The 24,128-nt window shown below is 44.6% G+C and overlaps 2 protein-coding genes across 12 annotated transcripts in view; one reads left to right on the forward strand and one right to left on the reverse strand.

Moving 5' to 3' along the window:
• Positions 1 to 1,353: 1,353 nt before the first annotated feature.
• On the reverse strand, positions 1,354 to 23,903 carry LYAR (Ly1 antibody reactive). 9 transcript variants are annotated; one of them, XM_009447288.5, is made up of 10 exons: positions 23,700 to 23,903; positions 20,193 to 20,246; positions 17,301 to 17,475; positions 15,461 to 15,575; positions 13,313 to 13,420; positions 13,118 to 13,201; positions 8,036 to 8,438; positions 7,250 to 7,336; positions 2,186 to 2,271; positions 1,354 to 1,678 (listed from the first exon to the last, which is right to left on the reverse strand). In XM_009447288.5, the coding sequence occupies exons 3-10, from the start codon at positions 17,420 to 17,422 to the stop codon at positions 1,544 to 1,546; spliced, it is 1,140 nt and encodes a 379-aa protein (XP_009445563.2). In that variant the 5' UTR covers positions 17,423 to 17,475; positions 20,193 to 20,246; positions 23,700 to 23,903; the 3' UTR covers positions 1,354 to 1,543.
• ZBTB49 (zinc finger and BTB domain containing 49) overlaps positions 23,861 to 24,128 on the forward strand; it is a 31,578-nt gene continuing 31,310 nt past the window's right edge. The window contains exon 1 of one of the 3 annotated variants that reach the window (XM_001154268.5): positions 23,861 to 24,015. The gene's annotated coding sequence lies outside the window, so the exon portion shown is untranslated. The remainder of the gene's footprint in view (positions 24,016 to 24,128) is intronic. The other 2 variants (XM_009447296.4, XM_063809325.1) reach the window with 2 other exon arrangements.

The following is a 24,128-nucleotide window of genomic DNA, read 5'->3' on the forward strand; positions in this document are numbered from 1 at the left end:
AGCACCCACTGAGGGGATCTATTGTGTTTAATAAGGAAACATGCTGTGTCCTTTACATGAATTAGTTCATTCACTCACAACCTTTACTATCCCCATTGTCCAGCTAAGAAAAGTGAGGTTCAGAGGTTAGCCAATGAGGGACAGAGTCAGGACCTGACTCTGGGCCTGATTCTGAAGCCTGCGTCCTACTCATTCTGACAGTGCCACTCAATGCCATCACTACACTTATATGTGGCACATCCCCTAATAAGCACTGAACTCAAGATGCTGCTTGGCTTGGCTGGCAAGTCCCAGAGTGAAGCTGCTCCATGGGCTTCTGGGCACTCAGAGGCTCAGACAGGGCCTCTGTCTTCCCTCTCACCCCTCCTCTCCCTCCTAACCCTTTAAACCACTTGTTCCATGTCCCAGACTTGCTTTTGTGGGGAATTGATGAGATATTAATGAAACTGGCTAAGGGGTGATCTGTACCAGAGGACCAGCTTTTAAGGGTCTTGTGGGCAAAACCTACTGAACCATCCAAGAGGTGGCAAAAAGGCTGTCCTACAGCACAATCAACCACGACTTCAAACACTGTTTCTGAAAGCATTCAGTCCAATCAGAGCACTGGAGCAGCCACACAGCTGCACAAGAGATTCAGTCTCCAATGAGCTATTTCCCTGTGCCTCTCGCTTCCAGTCACAGGCCACGCTCCTGAATCCAGCCACTGACAAACTCGTCTCTTTGGCTGAAGGTAGATGGGGCCACTGTGGATGGGTGAACCTGTTACAGAGAAGCCTCCTCTATAGCACCATACTTCTGGCTACAGAAGGATTAACACATACAAGACTCTTGTCATGACCATTCCCGCAGTTCACATACACATTCCAACAACACAAAAAACAAACGCACAAAACATCTCTAATCAAAAATGTGTAGAAATAGCTGGGCACAGTGGCTCATGCCTGTAATCCCAGAACTTTGGGTGGCCGAGGCAGGCGGATCACTTGAGGTCAGTTTGGGACTAGCCTGGCCAACATGGTGAAACCCTGGCTCTACTAAAAATATAAAAATTAGCCAGGTGTGGTGGCGGGTGCCTGTGATCCCAGCTACTCAGGAGGCTGAGGCAGAATTGCTTCAACCTGGGAGGTGGAGGTTGCAGTGAGCTGAGATTGTGCCACTGCACTCCAGGCTGGGCGACAGAGACCCTTTCTCAAACAACAATAACAACAAAGTGTAGAAATGATGTGGTTAAAATGAATACTTTTTAGTCTGATCAAAAGAGGAATTACTTTTTTACTTGTTGCTGCACTACATTGAAAACAATTTTTCACACAAAACTATTTTGTAAAGTTCAGTAATTTTTGCCACAACAAATTTAGAAGTTTGGACCAGAATATATTTTATTTTTCTCAAAAAAGTTATACCAAAAATATATTTTTTCTTAACTTAAAAATACAGCTTCAAAAAGCAAAATTTGAGTTGTTAGAATTCATTACACATTTTATAAACAGCAATGAAAGGAAGAAGTCAGCAGAATGGATTCAATTTTTCAATACACGAATGTTCATTTCACAAGCTTGACTCTGTCCTTTAACAACTTAAAGGTAGGGTTCTTGCTGATTTTCTTGTTAAAGATGACCAGGAGTTCCTCTTCGGATCTGTGATGCTCATCTGTCACTGTGTAGTACTGAGCTAAAACCTTCACAAAGAAAAACATCAAATGAGTGTATCTGACCTGGAAAATTATCTTAAAATGTTCTGTCTTTAACCCAGAAATAGAACAACAGGAAAAAATAAAAGAAACCCAGGAGCAAGTGACACCGGCGTGCTCTCCTTGGAAAACCCAGGCAGCAGCCACGTGCAGGGGTTTGGCCATGTGTGAGTCATCCTGAGAAACAAAGTGAAATAAAGGAGAAGAAACCACTGCTCTGGGATAGGCAAAAGAGAGCAAATATCTAGAACAATAATTTCCAAACAATAAAAATTAAATAAATGCAGCCTCTCTTCAAAGTCTTAAAAACAAGCCCAAAATCTAGGCACCATCCTGGCTGAGGCTGTGTGGGGCTTTGGAGCAGCTTGAAAATCACTGAGACACACACACAGATTTTCAGTGTTTTAGGTGAAAAAAGAAAAAAACAAACAATTGTACATTTAGAAATCAGTTCTCCCCAGCTGTTAGACACGTGGGTTTGTTCATATGCCATACCTTTTTCCTTAGCTTTTTGATGGTTATTTCATTGTCTGGGGCCTGTTTCAGAATTGCTTTAATAGTTCCCTTCCAGTTGAATTTACCTACAATATAAATAATAATATTTAAGACATTCCGTTTTGTTGTACTACGAGAAGGGTAAAGAAACAACTTCTGCAACACCTATTTGCTTCCCAGGAAATGAGCTAACCCTCTAATGAACCGGACTCCATAGCACCAAGCATCTGTTCAATTCCAATGTCCTAGAAGCACTCACTGCCCTTCAAAGGACTGGCTCTTAGAGTGAGCAGGTGCCCATGTGCTATTGGCATGACAAACTCCTAGATAGAGTTGTATGTAATGAACTCAACACAGATTTCCTAAGCATCCACTAAGATCATGGGGCTGTCCATGCACAGTAGGGAGGACAAAGATGAGCAAAGCAGCTTGACCTGAAATGAGAGAGAGGACAAGCACCAACTATTACAGAGGAACTAAAAATACTCATCTAGGAGACTTCTGCTTCTGGGAAGATGGAGTGGACACACTTTCCCCTTCCTCCTGCCCACTACAACTGAGAACCCTGAAACTATATAGGCAAGAAACGTAAGAAGACTCTGAAAGGTAGAGACCAGCTGGGACCTCGGGGCCTGCAGAGCAACACGGGGTGAGCTTCTTGCTGCCTGTACCCCAGATCTGGAGTTGAAGAACCCAGCAACCTGAACACCAACAGCACAGACAAAACAGTCCCAACAGAAGCCTGCTCTCTTGGCAAAGGACCGGGAAAGGGCAGCCTAGCAAGACAGAAAACTTTTGTATGATAACAACCCTACCGCAGCCACACATCACAGAAAAAACGGTGGCTCCACCCCCACCCGCACCAGCAAAAGCCGAGTGGCGAGCCTGAGTTCTCTACCCTCGCAAGGCTGTAATGAGGGACGGTGTCACAGAAGGCCAAGCAGGAATTCAGGGGTCTCATCCACACAGGCCGGTCATGAGGCTGCCCCTGCTGTGATGTCAGTGGAGCCTGCACCAGGAGCCCTGCCCGGCAGGAGCAAGAAGTGGCCATCCTCAGGTGTGGATGGAGGCTGAGTAGAGAGCCTGGACTTCCGCCCCCACCTGACAGCAACAAGGCCGTGCCCCTCCACAACCACCAAAGTCATGTGAGAGAAAGCCAGGTAAAACAGAAAGCGTAAACAGGATCTCACACCTTACAAAAACAACTAACTCAAAATGGATCATGGACTTCAATAAAAAATGTAAGACTAGGAGGCATTGAACATAGACCTGAAATTTGCTGTGAGGATATATCTTAAGTGTTCTCAACACACACACACACGTAAACTATGTGAGGTGATAAATGTGTTAATTAGCTTGGTTGTAGTGACTATTTCACAATGTACATGTATAATAAAACATCAAGTTGAGCTGGGCATGGTGGCTCATGCTTGTAATCCAGGCACTTTGGGAGGCTGAGGCGGAAGGATTGCTTGAGCCCAGGAGTTCAAGACAGGCCTGGGCAACACTGCAAGACCTCCGTCACAAAATTTTAGAACTTCGCTGGGTGTGGTGGTGTGTACCTGTAGTCCTAACTACTCAGGAAGATTGCTTGAGCTCAGGAAGTTGAGGCTGCAGTGAGTCATGATCACACCAATGCACTCCACCCTGGGCAACAGTGAGACCCTGTCTCGAAAAATAAAAATAAAATACAGTAACACATTAAATTGTACACCTGAACTACATAAAATGTTGATTTGTAAAAAAAAAAAAAAAAAAAAAAAAAAAAAAAAGTTATCCATTAAGATAATTTAGAAAACAAAAACATCTTTAGGCTCTAGGGCTAGGTAAAGAGTTGTTAGCACAATCCATAAGATAAATTGATAAATTGAACTTTATCAAAATAAAAACCATTTGCCCTAAAAAGACTCTGTTATGATGAAAAAACAAGCAAAAAGACTGAAAAAAAATTCGCAAACTGTTATGTCCCAAAAAAGGAGTACTATTTAGAATAAATTTAAAAACTAAAATCTCAACAGTTAAAAAAAACAACCCCCACAAAAACAACAACCAAAAAAATCCCAAACAACTCAAATTAGAAAACAGGGAAAAAAAATTTAAAAAAAGAGAGCAGACATTTCAACAAAAACATATACAGATAGCAAATATGCACAGAAGAAGGTGCTCAACAACATTAGCCATTAGGGCCACACAGATTCAAACCACAATGAGCGGTTACCACACATCCATCAGAATGGCGAAAATACAACACAGTGGCAACGCCTAATATTGACCATGATGTGGAAAAACTAGATCCCTTACACACTGCTACTGGGAATATAAAATGTGTACAGAGACTCCTGAAACAGCTGGCAGTTTTTTCCTTTTTAAATTTTTGTGGGTACACAGCAGGTATATATGGGGCACGTGAGATATTTTGATGGACATGCAATGTATGATACTTACATCAGAGTAAATGGGGTATCCATCACCTCAAGCATTTATCCTTTTGTGTTACAAACAATACAATTACACTCTAGTTATTTTAAAATGTACAATTAAATTATTATTGACTACAGCTACCCTGTTGTGTTATGAAATACTAGATCTTATTCATTCTATTTTCTTGATACCCATTAACCATCCCCACCTCTCCCACAGCCTCCCACCACCCTTTCCAGTCTCTGGTAACCATCCTTTTACTCTCCATCTCCATGAGTTGGCAACTGTTTTGATTTTTAGATCCCACAAATAAGTGAAAACATGCTATGCTTGTCTTCCTGTGCTTGGCTTATTTCACTTAGCATAATGACTTCCAGTTCCATCCATGTTGCTGCAAACGACAGGATCTTATTCTTTTTATGGCTGAATAGTACTCCGCTGTGTACATGCACCACATTTTCTTTACCCATTCATCTGCTGCTGGACACACAGGTTGCTCCAATCTTGGTTATTGTAAATAGTGCTGCAACAAACACGGGAGTGCAGGTATCTCTTCAACTCAGGGATTTCCTTTCTTCTGAATATATACCCAAACAGTGGGGCTGCTGGATCGTACGGGAGCTCTATTCTTAGGTTTCTGAGGAGCCTCCAAGCGGTTCTCCATAGTGGTTGTACTAATTTACATTCCCACCAACAGTGTACCAGCGTTCCTTTTTCTCCACATCCTCGCCAGCATTAGTTATTGAGCTGGCGGTTTCTTAGAAAAGAAAGAATATGCAACTACTGTATGACACAGCATTGAACATTCACTTCAGAAAAACTGACTTAGTTCACACAGAAACCTGCACATCAATGTTTACTGCAGCTTTATTCATTAATAACCGAGACCAGAAACCACCCAGGTGTCCCTCCACAGGTGAATGATGAAAGGACTGTGATGCACGCACAGCACGGGATACTCCCCACCAATAAGATGAATATTGGTCAGTTCAGCAACCTGGGTGAATCTCCAGAGAAAAACGCTGAGCGAAGAGTCAATCTCAAAAGGTTACATACTGTATGATTCCATTCATAGAAGATTCTGAGATTCCAGAAATGAAGAACAGATTAGTGATTGCCAGAGGCTAAGGAGGGGGTGGGGGTGAGAGGGAAGTGGCTGTGGCTACAAGAGGGCAGCAGGAGGCAGCCTTGCGCAATGGCGATGGAAATGGAAGCGTATCCATGTCAACATCCCGGCTGAGATGCTGTACTACAGTTGTGTAAAGTGTTATCCTGGGTGGCAACAAGGTAAAGGGTACGCGGATACATAAGGACGCCTGAGTCTCCATTATTTCTTACAACTGCATGTGAGTCTACAAGGATCTCAAAACAAAAAATGTAACATCAATAACAAAAATAACCATTCCAGTTGTCCCCCTTGATCTGCAGGGGACAGTTCCCAGACCCCCAGTGGATGCCTGAAATCACAATGGTACTGAACCCCTATATATACTGTCTTTTCCTAAATATTCATGCATGCCTATGACAATGCTCCACTTATAAATGAGGCACAGTAAAAGACTAACAATAACTAATAATAAAATAGAACAATTTTACAATACACTATAATAAAAGTTATGTGAATGTGGTCTCTCTGTGTCTCTCTAAATATCTTATTGTCCTATCCTCACCCTTCTTGTGGTGAAGAAGGCATACAGCAGGACAGCAAGAGATCTCGCCATGCTGCTCAGAACAGCATGCAATGGAAAACTTATCAATTGTTTATTTCTGGAATTTTCCATTCCACAGATATGGGGACACTACTGTTTACTAAGTTGAGAAGGGGGTTTTAAGCTTAGAGATCTAACCCAATGCTGGCAGTCACTGAACTCTGCTAATAAAGCTGCAGGCCCATTTGAGTCTTTGGACCTGTTCTGAACTGCAGGATCCTGGGGGTTGGGGGAGGTGGCAGAGAGATGACGACTTGCCACCTCCCGACAGGTATGAGTGCTTCAGGCCTGAAGAAGCAGGAGAGAAGCTTTGTGTAAGAGACAGCATTTCAGAGGGCCCGTGAAGGCCAGGGACTGGATTCTGAGGTTGAGGATACAAGCAAGGAGACCCCAGAAACCGGCCCAGAGATGGGCAGGGGCACAGTTCAGGGGACTTCTAAGAGAACAATGAAAGGCAGGGGCAAGAGAGTTGGGGAGGAGCGAAAGGGAACAGGGTCTCAGAAAGCTATAGTGTGCTTATTTAAATTTCAAAGATAACATACATTTCCAAACTAGACTGCTTTCCTTTTCTCCTTAAAGACAGTGGGTGAGAGGCACTGTAAGACTGACTCACACACCCTAGAGAACTGATTTTACTTTCAAATTCTTATATATACCTCTGGAGGGTAAGACCCTACTAGAAGTGCCCAGATTACACCTTCCTTCCCCAGAAGGGGGCATCTCTCGGCCCCTCTCCCAACCTACAAGGGACCGTGTATTTCTCTCTTTTCTTTTCTCTCTCTCTCTCTTTTTGAAAGTGGTACGCCCATGGCTCACTACAGCCTCAAACTCCTGAGCTCAAGTGACCCTCCTGCCCCTGCCTCTGAAGTAGCTGGGACTATCAGCGAGAGCCGCTATGCCCAGCTGTGCTCTTCAAATGACAGCAGTGATATACCTTTTGCAGGAGCCTCATCGTCTTCTGGTTCTCCGCCCTCAGGATGCTCTGGGAGCTTCATCTTTTTCTTCTTAGAATCTGTTTCAACTAAGTATTTGGAAAGATTTTTTTTAAAGAAGATTTTGCATTTATGCTAGCAGCTACCATTTAATGAGACCTTATGCGAGCTAGGCAAACTCCACGTATCATCTCATTTCTTCTCCAAGCTGCCCAGCCCCGGTTTATAAAACCCCAGAAGGGTTTTATCCTCCTCCATGCTGGAGATGGGATGAAGGGAGTTGAGAAGTGAGGTCATTTGCCTGGGCAGGGCCCACCTCTGCCTGGCCACAAAGCTTATGCTCGTTACCTTACTTGGTTCAAAACATAAGGTCTAGCTAGGTGCGGTGGCTCATGCCTGTAATCCCAGCACTTTGGGAGGCCGAGGGGGGGCGGATCACCAGAGGTCAGGAGTCCGAGACCAGCCAGGCTAACATGGCGAAACCCCATCTCTACTAAAAATACAAAAATTAGCTGGGTCTGGTGACGCACGTCTGTAATCTCAGCTACTCAGGAGGCTGAGACAGAAGAATCGCTTGAACCCGGGAGGTGGAGGTTGCAGTGAGCTGAGATCGTGCCACTGCACTCCAGCCTGGGCAACAGAGCAAGACTCCGTCTCAAAAAAAACCAAAAAACAAAAAAACCACACACACACGCACACAAAACGCTAGGTCTAACAGGCTTAAATATCCCAAATTCACAGCTTTCCCGGTTTTCAGATGAATCCTAGAGCGTGAGCTAGCCACTTACCTTCCGAGTGCCTCCGCTTCCTCCTCCCTGCGTCCACGTGTGCCTCTTCCTCACTGGCGCTGTCCTTGTGCTGCTGCTTCTTCTTGCTCCTCTTCCCTGCAGAGCCATCGGCCTCAGGGACTTCCTCCCCACCAGCCTCAAGGTCAGCCTCCTGTCCCTTTTCGCGCTTCTTAGGCTTCGGATTCCTTGAGTTTTCCTGGTGGTTTTCTAACTTTACTTCTTTCTTTTCTCTTTTCCTTTTCTTCTGCCGCTCTTCCTTTCTTTCTCTTTTATTCTTCTTCACCTCCCCTTGCTGTTCCATGGCGTCTTTCACTTTGGAGGCTGGAACCTTGGTGGAGATTTCTGCATGTGGATTTGCCACTGGGTGGAGTGGCTGTTGATCCTGTTCCTTATTGACTGGTTCCTTATCATGAAGCAAAAGCAAGAAACACATATTCATTTTAAATGTGTAAATAGAGTTGTCACGTTATTGCCTGGGCCTACTACATAAACTGTTCAAGAAAAACGGTTGGTTTAATCCCTTATCGTTTTATAACTGTGACCCCCACCAACAGCTAAAATGTAGCAGTAAATATACAAAATGGGAAACCACTTCCCCCAGTCCACACCCCTCTGTCTGCACAGAACAGACATTTTCATTCCACTGGAAAAGTGAAGAATCCTTATGTCGCTGAAGATAAGGCCTTTCATTCCAGCTCACTATTCACCTTTTAGATAAGAGAAGAGTACTTAGGGGTGGTAGAAACCACTGGATGTTATGTGTCTGCAGACCTGGGTTCAAGCTCCAGTTCTATTAATTCCTAGTCAGGTGACTAAGGGCAAGTTATTTATCTTTTCCAAACCTATTTCCTCATCTGTAAAATGAAAGGTAGTAATACCTACCTCACACACGGACGGATGAAACGAGGAAAGATCCGTCATGTGCTTATTAGCATAACACATGCCCAATAAACCAGCCCATTGTGTGTGAAGAGTTTTGTAAATTATCAGCCTTAGAAAATGGTACTGTTATTATCATCATTATTCAGACTGGAAAGTTACCATTAGAAGAATGGTCACCATTCTCACCATTCTTTTTTTTTTTTTTAATGGGGACAGGGGTCTTGCTTTGTTCTGTTGCACAGGCTGAAATGTAGTGGCACAATCTCAGCTCACTGCAACCTCCAGCTCCCAGACTCAGGCAACACGCCTGCCTCAGACTCCCAAGTAGCTGGGACCACAGGCGCAAGCTATCATAACCGGAAAATTGTTTATTTTCTGTAGAGACGGGGTCACCATTCTTTACGTATGGAGGTGTCTCTCTAATGGTTACCCCTGTTAAATACATTACCTCATTTATGTATTTTTTTTTGAGACAGAGTCTCACTCTGTCACCCAGGCTGGAGTGCAGTGGTGCAATCTCAGCTCACTCCAACCTCCACCTCCCAGATTCAAGTGATTCTCCTGTCTCAGCCTTCTGAGTAGCTGGGATTACAGGCGTGCATCACCACACCTGGCTAATTTTTGTATTTTTAGTAGAGACAGGGTTTCACCATGTTGGCCAGGCTGGTCTTGAACTCCCAACCTCAGGTGATCCGCCCGACCTGGCCTCCCAAAGTGGTAGGATCACAGGTGTGTGCCACAGCGCCAGGCCTTGCATTACCTTATTAAAATCAGCACATAGAGCCTACTTTAAACAGTGACATCAGCAAGTTCAGTCCCATTCCTTCCTGAACTCCCTCCCTGAGCCCCTTTCTCAAGAGATGACCTGGAGCAATTCATTGAACTGCTCCATGTTCCCTGATGCCTCTGGAGGGAAAGAGAGTGGCCAGTGGCTGCTTCCAGGTGTGAGAAACCACTGAGCTGATGCACCTGCAGGTGGGGGTTCAAATTCCGTCTCTGTTAGTCTAGCCAAAGGACAGGGTAAGTTACCTACAGTCTTCCTCCTTTGGGAGATTGTGGGTAGCAAGGACTATGTCCTCAAAACCGGACCAAATAAAAAAGGACAAGCTTTCACTAGAGTGCAAGGACTCAGGACTCAGACCTTAAGGCTCGATCCTTGGCTACAAGAGCAGCATTAGAAAATGGATACTGGGGAGGCTGAGGCAGGAGAATCACTTGAACCTGGAAGGTGGAGGTTGCAGTGAGCCAAGATCACGCCACTGCACTCCAGCCTGGGTGACAAGAATGAAACTCTGTCTCAAAAAAAAAAAAGAAAACGGATACTGTAGGCCGGGCGCGGTGGCTCATGCTTGTAATCCCAGCACTTTGGGAGGCCGAGGTAGGGAGATCACCTGAGGTCAGGAGTTTGAGACCAGCCTGGCCAACATGGTGAAACCCTGTCTCTACTAAAAATACAACAATTAGCCAGGCGTGGTGGCAAGCGCCTGTAATCCTAGCTACTCGGGGGGCTGGGACAGGAGAATCACTTGAACCCAGGAGGCAGAGGTTGCTGTGAGCCGAGATCGTGCCACTGTACTCCAGCCTGGGTGACAGAGTGAGACTCCGTCTCAAAAGAAAAGAAAATGGATACTGATGTAACCACCTGGTTTTCTCAGTAGCAGTGGCTTAGCAGCATCAGGTTGTCAAGGCTCATGGGGTAAAGGGCAGAGGAGGATTTCAGAAATAGACTTAGGAAGAAGGGAACAAAGAAACTTCACATCTGTCCTACAATTCTGTCGATATCTTCTAGTAAAATATTATTATCATTATGATTTTTTGAGACTGAGTCTCGCTCTATCACCCAGGCTGGAGTGCAGTGGCACAATATCAGCTCACTGCAACCTCCGCCTCCCAGGTTCAAATGATTCTTGTGCCTCAACCTCCCGAGTAGCTGGGATTCCAGGCGCCTGCCACCACACCCAGCTAATTTTTGTATTTTCAGTAAAGACAGGGTTTCACCATGTTGGTCAGGCTGGTCTCGAACTCCTGACCTCAACTGATCTGCCTGCCTCAGCCTCCCAAAGTGCTGGGATTATAGGCATGAGCCACTGTGCCCGCCATAAAATATTATTTTAACCACTGAGAGCCTGAGACCCTGGCTTCCCTTCTACACAATCCAGACCAGATTTTCAGCTGGTGCCTTGCCTCTTTGTCTAAACCAACTCCTCGGCCACAGGGAGAGAGGGAGGGAGGCACACATTTACCCATCTGGTAGCTGCTCAATAAATAGGTGAACCAATTCTTCCCCATCTTCTTTTAACCTCATTACACACTCTCCTCAAATGTGGTCTCCTCTGTGATGCCCTGACTCTTTCCTAATCGAGCACCTCCTTCAGTCCTGGCCTCCCAATGCCTCTGGCTTCTTCCCAGTGCTGATCAGGACCTGACATTACACCATGGACCCGCACGTGGTGCCTATCTCCCCCACTAGAACACAGCTCCAACCAGCCAGGACCATGGCCTAATTACAGTTGCATCCACAGTGATCAGGTGAACTGTGATGGGGTAGAGGACAGAAAAGCATCCGACCTGACATCTGGCAGAGTTACAGGAGGATAAACAACCAAGGTACGGAGGACAAGGCCTCAGGATCCTCTGCTCTGCACTACAAACACAGGGTATGCTGGGAGGGCCGTGGTGCAAAGGCAGAGGTAAGGGATGACAAGCTGCATTTCGCAGAGCTCAGGGTTTACCAGGGGCTGTTTACTCCGTATTTTATTTAATGTTTAATATGTTCACACTTCAAAAGGGAAACTGGAAAAAACTTTCTAAAACCCTGCAGTTGAAGCAATTTCAAATCTTTGATTCTTAGTTAAAACAGAAATAACCTTAAAAAATAGATGCCACATAAAGGCCAATCTAATGATCGGTTATACGGTTTCAAAGGGCCAATTTGTACATTCTGAAAGAGACAAACGCTAGGTGTACTACCGAGATAAATTTTCATCTTGATGCCCACTTGTTGCCGAAAGTATTCTCTCTACATAAGTGAATCAACTCCCGATAATTTGACAAGAATGAAAGACCAGTGGGGTTCTGACCCCACTGTTTTTTGAAACTGATATTTACACAAAAATAAACAATGTAATCAACAATGTGGCTGAAAGATAGCAAACCAAGATTTTCTACATATATAGTCCACATTTAGGGTCTCTATTCAACCATTTTGACTAACAGGTGGCTGATTTAATTACTTGAAGGGAACTCTCCTTCTACCAGAAGGAAGGCGCTTCAAGCAGACTGCTCATCTACCTTAACCGTAACCTTCAGAGGCCGCTGTGACCCCTCACCCCTTATCCAGAGGAACACCTAGTCACTACGTCCTCACCCTGTTTTATTTTCGCTCATGCACCACCATCTGGGATACCTTAGATTTTTTTGTTCAGGGCCTGGCACAGATCAGGCACTCAGTTAAGTATTAAATAAATGAATGAATATTACTATCCACGTTTTTTTTAGATAAGGAAACTGAGGCTCAGAGGCTAAATAATGTGCCTAAGATCAAACGTCAGGCAAACTGCACAGCAGGGATTTGAACCAGGTCTGTCAGAAATCCAAAGCTCCTGTTCTTTCTTTCCCATGTATCTATCTCCCTGCCTGATTACTAAGCAAATCATTACATACTGGGCTGGCACCAGTATCAAACACTGGGATGAAACACCTTGCTCTTCACAATAAGGAAGTCTCTGCAGTGCATTCAGTTTCTTCCTTTCCATAAATGAAGGCACTAAGAGGTTCTCTAAAAAAGAAGGCTGGGCCAGGTGCGGAGGCTCATGCCTGTAATTCCAGCACTTTGGGAGGCCAACGCAGGCAGGTCACCTGAGGTCAGGAATTCGAGACCAGCCTACTTAACATGGTGAAACTCTGTCGCTGCTAAAAAAAAAAAAAATACAAAAAATTAGCTGGGCATGATGGCTCGTGCCTATAGTCCCAGCTACTTGGGAGGCTGAGACACGAGAATTGCTTGAACCCAGAGGCAGAAGTTGCAGTGAGCCACGATCGCACCACTGCACTGCAGCCTGGGCAACAGAGTAAGACTCCGTCTCAAAAAAATAAAAATAAAAAAGAAGGCTGCCTTGACTTCCAAAAATAAGAAATTCCCATTTCATTATTACTAATTATTTTTGCCACAATGCAAATCTAAAATCAGATCTGACTTACGCTGTTGGAAGCTTCAGAAAAGATATTCCACACCTGGTCCAGAATGGATTCATTATGAACTTTTAAACTGTTCTTCATCCAATTCTGTAAGAAAGAAAAAGAAAAAGAACTGTTGATCCCACTTGGACAGGTACACACAAGCTCAGCCACTGATGGGCCACACGGCCCCCTCCATTCAAGAAAGTCAATTCACACCTGAAATTTTGCCTTTTTCCTGGGAACGTTGTCAAAAGCACTAATTTGCTCTAAAAGTTCTCTCACTTTGGGGCTGACGTTGGGTCTCTTTATTAATTCACTAATTTTCTACAAAAAGGGAAGAAAAAGGAAAAACTATTAATAAACAACCAACATGAGTTTCATGAAAGCCAACTGAAAAAGTCCTTGTCATGGCTAAAGCGTTCACGTTTTAAGCCCAGATTCTGTATTTATGTCTATGCTTAAAAATATATAGGTTAACTTCTATTAACATAGTACTGGAGTCCTAGCCAGAGCAGTTAGGCAAGAAAACAAAATAAAAGGCATCCTAATTGCAAAGGATGAAGTAAAATTATCTCTGTTCACAGATGATGTGGTCTTATATGTCAAAAGTCCTAAAGAGTCCACACAAAAATTGTTAGAATAAACAAATCCAGCAAAGTTGCAGGATACAAAATCCACATTCAAAAATCAAGTTGCATTTTATATAACAACCAGAAAGAGAAATTAAGAAAACAATTCCATTTGCAACAGCATCAAAAAGAATAATCAGGAATAAACTTAACTGAAGAGGCAAAAGACTTGTTTACTGAAAACCAAAAAACACTGCTGAAAGAAATTAAAGTAGACACAAATAAATGAAAAACATTCCGTACTCATGGACTGGGAGACTTAAAGTTGTTAAGATGTTAATACTACCCAAGCAATCTACAGATTCAATACAATTCCTATCAAAATCCAATGTGTGTGTATACATACGTTTTTACAGAAACAGAAAAATCCATCCTAAAATTCACAGGGAATCTCAAAAGATACCAAATAGCCAAAACAATCTTGAAAAGAACAACAAAAATGCAGATCTCATATTTTCTGATTTCAAAACTTATTACAAAGCTGTAATAAGTTTCTGTAGTTTGCTGACCCCTGCTTCAGAGGATTTCATGGAGTGTGACAGCAGCAGAGACAGAACTCACAGACCCATGCACCTCAAGCTTAGGGTCTAGGAACGTCATCTGGTTTTTAGAGAATTACAGAGAGTGCCCAAAAGTGTGGCTGCTGGTCACCAGTGCAAACAGGATTTCATTAGCTTCTCAATCTGCTCTAGTAAGTCCTTTGTGAACAGAAATACCCTCCCAGTAGTATGCTCATTCAGTAAGCTAGTTACTGTCTGAAAAATTCACGTTTCAACTCTATAAATCAAATGGAACGATTACTTTTTATTGGTTTTTAGAAAAACACAGAATTTTCAATAGATGACATCCGTCTTTTCATTATCCCACCTTCCTTTCTGAATCCTTCCCCGTGCTACCTATTCTGTAAATGATCAGTAGCATTCTGAGAGTTATACTTCCCAGTGAATTAGGGAGTCAATGCTTCTGCCATTTCTACTGTGCATGTTTTCATGCTGTTTTAGTTAAGTAGAAAATTCTCTACATTGACGAAAGTATCTTTATTTTGCCTAATTCTAATGACTGGCAGACGTGACAGATTAACATGGCTTGAGTTAGAAAAGCTCCATTATCACTAGAAGCAGGGAGAGATTAGAAGCTTCCATTTAGTTTTACAGCCAAGGGAAAGCTAATGAGAATTCTAAAATTTTTTTTTCAAGAAATTAACAAAACACATGGATTAAAGGTATAATGCACCGCAACTGTTTTAACAGCTAGAAGAATAAAGAACTTTTTTTCTTTCTTTTCTTTTTTTTTTTTTTTTTTTTTGAGACGGAGTCTCACTCTGTCACCCAGTACAATCTCGGCTCACTGCAACCTCTGCCTCCTGGGTTCAAGCGATTCTCCTGCCTCAGCCTCCTGAATAGCTGGGATTACAGGCACCCGCCACTATGCCCGGCTAATTTTTTGTATTTTTAGTAGAGATGGGGTTTCACCACGTTGTCTAGGCAGGTCTTGAACTCCTGACCTCGTGACTCTCCTGCCTTGGCCTCCCAAAGTGCTGGGATTACAGGCGTGAGCCACCATGCCCAGCCAAAGAATTCTTTTTCAAGAGGTTTTAGTTCAACCTGTCTATCCTAGGACATGAGGTTTCCAGAGCTTGTCTGCAGGGATGACACATTTACTCTTAGTCTCTTGGGCTTCCAAAGAAAGCGGAAGCTGTCAGAGGAAGCTACTCAATGAGTTAGAAAGATGTTACCTGAATCCACGCCTGCTGTTTAATGTCGCCTTTGTGGGTTTTACCTTCATAGCCTTTGCCACCATACTTCTGATCTTCACTTATGCATTTCACGTGGTTTTTATAGTCATCGCCCCTTTAAAGTGATCAAAAGTTCTGCCATTAGACTGATACCCAAGTTGGAGGCGCTAATACCAGCATGCTGCCACTATCTTCTGTGGTCTACACTGTATATTTTCACATGTGTCTATCACACAAGCACCCCATCTATTTCACTTATTATGTTTACAGCCTCCTGGTCAGAACCACATCCCCCTTCCTCCAAAGTCGTCAATATAAAACCCATCACCAAACTTTTCCCCCATTTTTATAAACACCTTAAGCTAAATTGATAGGCAGTATTTTTTTTAAGTCATAAGTGTACATATACTGAATAAACAAGAAAATAGTTCTATGCAATAGGGTAGTTTTTTTAAATTATAAAAATCTCAATGTAATAGACAGTCAATAATTAGTTGTAGAATAAATCAAAAACAGATATAAAAAGGCAGCATGAGGTTACCAACAGCTCTGGATCCCTTAGGGTCCTGGGAAAAAATAAAACTAAATTCTCTCTTATATAATCTTTGTAAAGCTCTATGGGGTTCTTCAGGGAAATGTTGGGGACAAGGTCCAGGGCAAAGTCCCCTAATGAAAACTCAATTTTAACCTACTTTATATATCAAGCTTCCTCCTAGGATTACGTCTGAACAGAGGTTAGCAGTTTCCAAAAAAAATCACTGCTCCAGAATGAATTAAAAGAGAGTATTAGCCAGTACCATCCGAATGCCTCAGAGGACACTGGGGCAGATGCAGCCACAAGCCAGCTTCTCGCCTGGACCTTCTGAGGCTGAAGGGGAATCAACATGAAATTCAAGAGGGGAGCCCTCTGCAAACGACCCACCTGAAGAACCGGTGTCTAAGGCAGGATCTGTCCTGTCCCTCCCCGCTAACTCCTCACATTCACAGAGGCCTCCTCAGTGGAAGTGTCTCCTGACACACCCGTGGGGCCAGGAAGAGCCTCACTTCCACCAGCACCTCTGATTTTCTAGGGAGGACATAGTTTCCTCTGCTACCAGTCATCTGCCCCACTGTGAGCTCATAAATTCACTTTCTGGTTCATAAGTCCATCTCTCCACTGTGATGGGCACGCGATACCCATGGTCTAATGAAACTGGCTCTAAACCCCTGGAGCCATCTTCCACGCAGTTAGTTCCCTGGGTCTGTAAACAGCGGCAATGCAATAGCAACCAGTGTCACCAACTGACTGAACACTCTAATCATCATAATTCCCCTTCCCCTAGTCTTTTCTTTAACATATCCTCAAAAAGCAAATTCTTTCGTAAAGCACATTTCCCCCCACCCCCGAGAAGGGGTTAACTTGCTCTATTGCCCAGGCTGGAGTGCAGTGGTGAAATCTCGGCTCACCGCAACCTCTGCCTCCTGGGTTCAAGCGATTCTCCTGCCTCAGCCTCCCGAGTAGCTGGGATTACAGGCGCCCACCACCACGCCTGACTAATTTTTGTATTTTTAGTAGAGACAGGGTTTCACTATGTTGGCCAGGCTGGTCTTCAACTCCTGACCTCATGAGCCGCCCACCTTGGCCTCCCAAAGTGCTGGGATTACAGGCCTGAGCCACTGCGCCCGGCCTAGTAAAGCACACTTGAAAGAATCACACCAGTTTTAATCAATGGACCATACCAGTTTTTAGTCTTAATTTCGTTCTTCAAATTTGCCACTATTTTTCTAAGCTTTGTGGCGCCAAGGCTTCCAAAACTGATCTGGATTTACTATGGATCTACATGAATTCTGTGAAGCTTACCAGAAATCTTTACCGCAGTCAATGCAAGAAAGGCATTCACAGTTTCTGCAAACAGACACATGCTTTTCCACTTGTATTTTCTTCACTGATTCACCACATGCATTGCATGTAAAAAATACCATTTTTAGGTAAATGGCTAAATATTCTCTATCCAAGACAGGTTTTAAGTCTTGTCCTAAGGAAAAAAAGACAATTATCATTATAAACTGAAACTTCTCATTTCAATAAATGGCTCATGCAGCTAACTTTTCAACCATAATTTCACATGAAAATAACAAAGTTGATTAGCAATCTACATAAAATTCCACCATTCATATAAGTAAAACTAACATTAACAATGAGAATGGCTAACATTTATTGTGTCCTTACCATGTGCCAGGCACTATTCTAGAGGCTTTACATGTATTCACTTATTCAATCCCCGCAGTAACCCTATGAGGGAAGGACTATTATTGTTCAGAATTTATATGAGGTAACTGAGACACAGAGATTACATAACTTGCCCAAGGATGCACGGTTAACAGAACCAGGATTTAAACCTGGCAGATTGGCTCTCAAGATGAAGAGCTTTGAGGGTGTTAAATCTTACTTTCCATAATACCTTAAACTCTCTCTCTGTATATGAAACTTATAGAAGGCATTGCAATTTAGGTGTACACTACAAACTATTTCAGGTCCTCAAATATACTAAGAACACAGCAAGAGGAAAACTGAGTGAAGTTTAGAAAGTGAAGAAGAGGCAATTCTATGGGCACAATTTCTATGGCACTAAAAGCATTCATATCAATATTACTATATATCTACAAAGGTTAAAATGAGGACATGCGCCTCAGCTGTAATGGACAGGGGCCTTCTTCATGTGGCAGCTTGTCAGACAAGTCAGAAAGAAATGGAACCAAGTCCAGGTGTCCCAACTGCTGGGTGCTGAATTACTGGAGTTCACAAACCCAGGTGTCCCGAGCACTGCCCCAAAAAGAAGTATGTCTGCACACGCACATAAACATCATTGTAAAATTTCACAGAAATGCTACCGTGCTCAGGAAAACACAAATTCGTCTAGAAGTGTTAGAGAAGTCACAGTAATTTTCCATACTTACATAATTTTTAATCACTAGATTTTAAAACAGCATTGTGGTTTTACATTATAAGTTTTACAGCAAAAATACTGAGAACTGTTTAACCCAGAGCTTTCTTTCTCATTAGGAAAATAAAGGTGAGGGTCAAGTAAACCGATGCAATTTACTTCAGGGTAGGACTTCATCCAACAAGCTTTCAGTACAAATGATCTACCCTTGGTTTGCAGAGAATTCCCATGCATGAAATCACCGTTGCTCCTCCACCAGCATGTTTTGGATCACTGCCAGTGAGGCCACACCCAAGCAACGACCAAGGTTATTCATGTCCATTCAGCCTTGAATGGAAATGTACATCCTGGCTGCATCTCCAGGGTTCACAAAGGTCCAGCTGGTCTCTTGTGGAGGCCTCTTGCCCTGTGGGACACTATCAGACACCAGCTCAGCTTCTACGCTACATACAAACCACAGACCCCTGATTCCGCGGTCCCAGGCCCCGCTCCTCAGCTCACTATCAGTGTATGTTAGTAAACGGACAGCATGTGGTCAGCTACAACCTAGCACCAAATCCTCAGGAAGGAAAACATGACTACCCTCAATGTGCTGCAGCAACTGTCATCTTCTCATCTGCTTACTGTAAAGATGTGTGATATTGTCAAGCTCCTGGGAGCTGGAATCACGTTTCTCACGACCCAGCTCCCTCAAAGCTTACCATTCTAAAAAAAGGCAGAGGGATGATCAACATGTCAGGCAACGAGAGCAGCTATCCTGCCTGACAAGGGAGAAGAAAGGCTGGAATAAGAGCCAACACCACATTCTCAAAGAGCATGGAGGTGCACTTTGCTGTAAGAGCAGGAATAACTTATTAGTCACCAAGAAATAGATTGTCATCACAGGCACAAGGTGAAAGCAGCCGTGATATGCCAAATTATCTGCTGAAAAACATTAAAGCACTTTTCTAATAAGATACAACAACAAAAAACCGTCTCTGAAACTTAGATATGGCTTAGAGCTTGCCAACCTCTGTTGCTGAGGACAATGCTATTTCTTGATGGAGTGGGAGATGGGAGGAAGAAAGGTTTCGACAAGGCTTAAGAGTCAATTGAGAGATTCCTGTCCCAGCAGGAATTAAAGGCCTAGGAAGGAAGCTGGAAACAAAATATAGTGACTGAAAGAAGCAGTGAAAGCAGTGATGTTGACAAAAAGATACTCAAGAGTAACTGTGCCAAACATTCTATCTCTCTGGAGATCGGCTACACACTACAGTGTAATTAAATATCAATTCAGAAGGTGATTAGAATCTGATTACATGTCCAGCTAAAAAATAACTCTCACATCATTTTCATTTGGTCTTTACTTGTTTAAGGCCGAATGGGTGGATTGCACAGGAAGTCAGAACTGTCTCTTCCTGCCTTCCTCCGGATTTTTACACTTGCCATGAAATGGGAACAGCTCTGTGTCCACTTGCTTGGCTAATGAGCTAATGTCTGTAAGGAGCTTACCTCTCCTTTATTCAGAGCCTGGAGGACAGTCCAGCACCTTGATTACACCTCAAACCCAACCTACCCCCGGGCGAAAATACCTGTAATTTATGCCATAAACACTTGCTTGGGCTTCAAAGAAAAGCTCAAAACCATCAGAAGCTTCAAAGTCAGCCTAACTGCACAGCAGACAGGGTGCCCCAGGTCTTAGTGCAGGCTTAATATTCGTAAGCGTAAATGCTACAAACTTACAAAAAGCCATCAGGTGGAAATTCAGTCCCTCTAATGGAAGACAGCAAACATTGCCTAAAACAAAAATGTAAATGCTACAAACTTACAAAAAGCCGTCATGTAGAAATTCAGTCACTCCAATGGAAGACAGCAAACATTGCCTAAAACAAAAAAGTAAAACGGTATTGTTCAAATTCCACAAGACTAGATAAGCATGAAGGAAATTTAATTAAACTTTTTTTTTTTTTTTTGAGAAAGGAGTCTCGCTTTGTCGCCCAGGCTGGAGTGCAGTGGTGCATTCTCGGCTCACTGCAAGCTCCGCCTCCCGGGTTCATGCCATTCTCTTGCCTCAGCCTCCCGAGTAGCTGGGATTACAGGCATCCGCCACCACGCCCAGCTAATTTTTTGTATTTTTTAGTAGAGATAGATGGGGTTTCACCGTGTTAGCCAGGATGGTCTCAATCTCCTGACCTCGTGATCCGCCTGCCTCGGCCTCCCAAAGTGCTGGGATTACAGGCGTGAGCCACTGCGCCCGGCCTTAATTAAATTTTAAATGATGTTTTGGCAAGTTTGGATCATTTATGCTTCTGAAATTATGAAAGCTTAAAACTGCATTAAGATTTTGAGGACACCCAGTCTGCCGGGCTCAGATGTGACAGATTTCAACATTTAGCCCTAAGTGTAAAAAGACATCAGTTTTTTCATGGGGCTGGATCTAAATAGAGTCCTCTTTTCCTTCCCTGGCTCCCCAACTCCCTCTGCCCAATGTCCAGTCCCAGCGCAGCCAGAGAGATTCTACATGCTTTCCTTCTGGCCACACGCGCATGTTAAAAGAGAAAGGCAGGCAGAAGGCAGTGTTCTTGGACTGGTTGAGAGCATACTTCGGTTCTTGCTCAGTCACTTTAACTCAATTCGGCAGACATTTCCTGAGTGCTGACACTATCCTATCCACCCAGATACACCTGGGGCCCTCACGCAGGTCCTCTGCGTGTGCTCCTGGCTGCGTCTTCGTCTGTCTGTATGGTCAGTTTACTGAGCTCTCATCACATGCCATACCCATGAAAAAGATGACAGGGTCTGCACCATAGAACACATGATCATTAGCTCTCTACAAAGCCGTGTCCCATTTATGAACACAACTGCCCCCAATACCACTAAGACTGCTATGATCATACTACCTCCATCTGGAGAGAAAACCTAAGGCTCAGGAGGGTAAGTGAACTGCCCGAAGTCACAGTAAGTGGCAGAGGTGGCCTGAAAGACCAGGCAGCAAGCCCAGGCTCCCACCCTGCCTCCATCTTGACCTGCCATGTCCCAACCGTTTGCTTGGTGGTTACTCAGCACCTGGGACCTTGAGGTCCTCATCCAAAGAGAAAAAAAATTAAGGCCTCTATAAGATGACTTTCATGTATAAATATTAGAACCCTAAGTCTTAATTATAAAACCTCTGTGCAGTGGGCAAGGAGACCACCCATGTCACAGGAGACGCTGTCAGGGTCTGGACAGCAAAGCTAGCTGAGGGGCAGCAGCCAGTGGTCAGTAAGGGGCTGGGAACTTGTTAGTCTTCTCTTAACAAGATGGTTGCCAGCTTTTGTTGGACAGGGCCCTGACTCAGGCGTAGAGGATCTGAGCTGGAGCCTACATCTGCTAATGTCAAAAAAGTCATTAAAAACTAAATGACCTCAAAGCACCTTAACTTCCCAGAATCTGTTTATCTGTAAAATGGATCTAATACCTAACTCAAAGCATTGGGTGGAAAGTTATATAAGACACCAGATATGAAAGCTTCATCCCTGCCCAATTGTAGAAAGGTTTCTCTGTGACCTACTAATTTGCACATCAATGCTATTATACCCAGCCCCCTCCTAAACCCATGCTCCTTTAAATATGACCATCAACCCACCCATTTATGTTCATAAATTCACTCCAACCTTCTCTGGCTCCTCACCCCCTGGCTGCCTACTCTACCAAGTTCCCTGATAACATGCCCTTAGGTTTGGTTCTGAGATTGGAATGATTTTTTTTAAATCTTCTTCCCTCTACATTTTTGTATTACTTATTAAATTTTTTTTCTTTTTTTTTTTTTTTTGAGACGGAGTCTCACTCTGTTGCCCAGGCTGGAGTACAATGGCGTAATCTCGGCTCACTGCAACCTTTGCCTCCCAGGTTCAAGTGATTCTCCGGCCTCAGCCTCCCCAGTAGCTGGGATTACAGACACATGCCACCATGCCCGGCTAATTTTTGTATTTTTAGTAGAGACGGAGTTTCACCATGTTGGCCAGGCTGGTTGTGAACTCTTGACCTCAGGTGATCCACCCTCCTCGGCCTCCCAAAGTGCTCGGATGACAGGCACGGGCCACTGCACTTGGCCTTGACTATTCTTAAAATATTCTTGCATGCACATACAGACACTGACCTACACATCATTACCACCACCACTGAAACAGCCCACCTGAGGGGCCTAGCTGGCAACCCCAGGATATCCCCCACTGAACACCGTGACCCTGAGCATGCCACTGCCTCTATAAACTTCAAGTTATCTCATCTGTGAAACAAGAAGTCAGGCCAACTTGACAAGACTCAAGCCCCTTCCACGGGTAGCATTCTGAGAAACCATGGGTATGGTGCAAGAGAAGGACAGACAAACATACTCTGCCCACCATCCTGCCTAAACCTTTGTGTATGAGGCTGACAAGGGTTACAATGGGTGACATTCACAAGGAGAGAATCTCTCCCTTGTTCCTTGCAAAAGCCCTGGGAAGTAGGTGCACCTATCTTCACTAAACAGATGAGCAAACTGAGGCACAGAAGCCATTTCTCTCTGCCTCGTACCCCACCCACGGCATCACCAGCACTGTTTTAAACACCATCCCTTCACTCGAGTAACTACCATGTGTCAGGCACTATGCTAGACCCTGGGAGCCTCGGGCACAGTGTAAGTCCCAAGTGGGCCCTCTCTGCTAGAAATCAGGGTTGCAAATACAGACCCCACCTCATCCTCCTCCCTCTCTCCTCAGAGGTAGGTGCTGCAGAGAATCCTAACATTCATGGAGCACCCAAGCCCTCTCATAGGAGGTTAACACATTTCTACTCATATAATCCTCATCACAGTTCTCCCAGTTAGGTTCTATATGTTATGACAGATGAGGAAACTGAGGCGCAAAGAGGTTAAAAAACTTACACCAGGTCATTCCACATCCAGGTAGTGGCAACCCAGATTCACACGCAGTAGTTATTCTGATCCTAAGTATGCGCTCTGGACCGCTACATCCTAAGGCCTCCTCTTTAGGGACTGATCTCCCAAGGCTCAGAGAAGAGCCCTGTCTCCAACATGCAGCAAGCCTGAAGCCCAGTCGGGCGGTGACCAACCGTCCTGGTTTGGCCAGGCCCGAGGGAGTTCCCAGGACGCGGGACCTTAAGTTTTAAAACTAAAACGAGTTGGTCACCCTAAGTCCAGGACTCCTGCCACTTCCCCAGAGCAGGAGTGAGATCTGAATGGAACTCCTTCCTCCATGCGTAACCCAGAGGGGCTGACGGTGGAAATCCCGTCCCTCCCCTACTCACTCTCTGAGCCCCAGCCTCCCAGGTCGGACCTCTGGGCCACCACCCCTCACCTCTCAGCCAGCGCCCGCCAACGGTTTCAACCGGCCGCGGGGAGCACGTGGACTCGCCGCCGCCAGCCCAGCGCCGCAGCTACCTGCCTCTCAGGCTTCGCGGTGCAGAATTCGCTTCTGAACCACCCAGCGCGCCTGCGCACCGCGGCCACGCCCCCCCAGTGGAAGTGACGCCAACGGAAGCAGGAAGGCGGTTCCGGCAAGCCAAGGGGGCGTTGTCGGGATGATTCCGCGGCCGGCGGATCGCTGCGAGTGGCCTTGAAGGCAGCTGCTGCAGGTGAAGAGTAGGCGGCGGGGCAGAGAGCGGCCTCCGAGGGTAAGGTGGCCGGCCTTGCGAAGGCGTGCGGGGCTGGCGCTGGTGGGAATGGCCCGGAAGGGAAGGGAGGCCGGGCGCCCGAAGGTGGCCCAGAAGGGCATGGACCCACCGCT

Source organism: Pan troglodytes, chromosome 3, assembly GCF_028858775.2.
Source record: "Pan troglodytes isolate AG18354 chromosome 3, NHGRI_mPanTro3-v2.0_pri, whole genome shotgun sequence".
NCBI classification, from domain to species: Eukaryota; Metazoa; Chordata; class Mammalia; order Primates; family Hominidae; genus Pan; species Pan troglodytes.

What these genes read in the sequence shown, in the direction of transcription:
- LYAR (XM_009447288.5), bottom strand. Translation starts at nt 17,422, where the DNA reads ATGGTATTTTTTACATGCAATGCATGTGGTGAATCAGTGAAGAAAATA. An exon ending in GAAGCGGAGGCACTCGGAAG is followed by an intron (nt 7,337 to 8,035) that starts GTAAGTGGCTAG and finishes CCAAATACTTAG; the next exon opens with TTGAAACAGATTCTAAGAAG. An exon ending in TCAAAAAGCTAAGGAAAAAG is followed by an intron (nt 1,679 to 2,185) that starts GTATGGCATATG and finishes TTCTTTGTGAAG; the next exon opens with GTTTTAGCTCAGTACTACAC.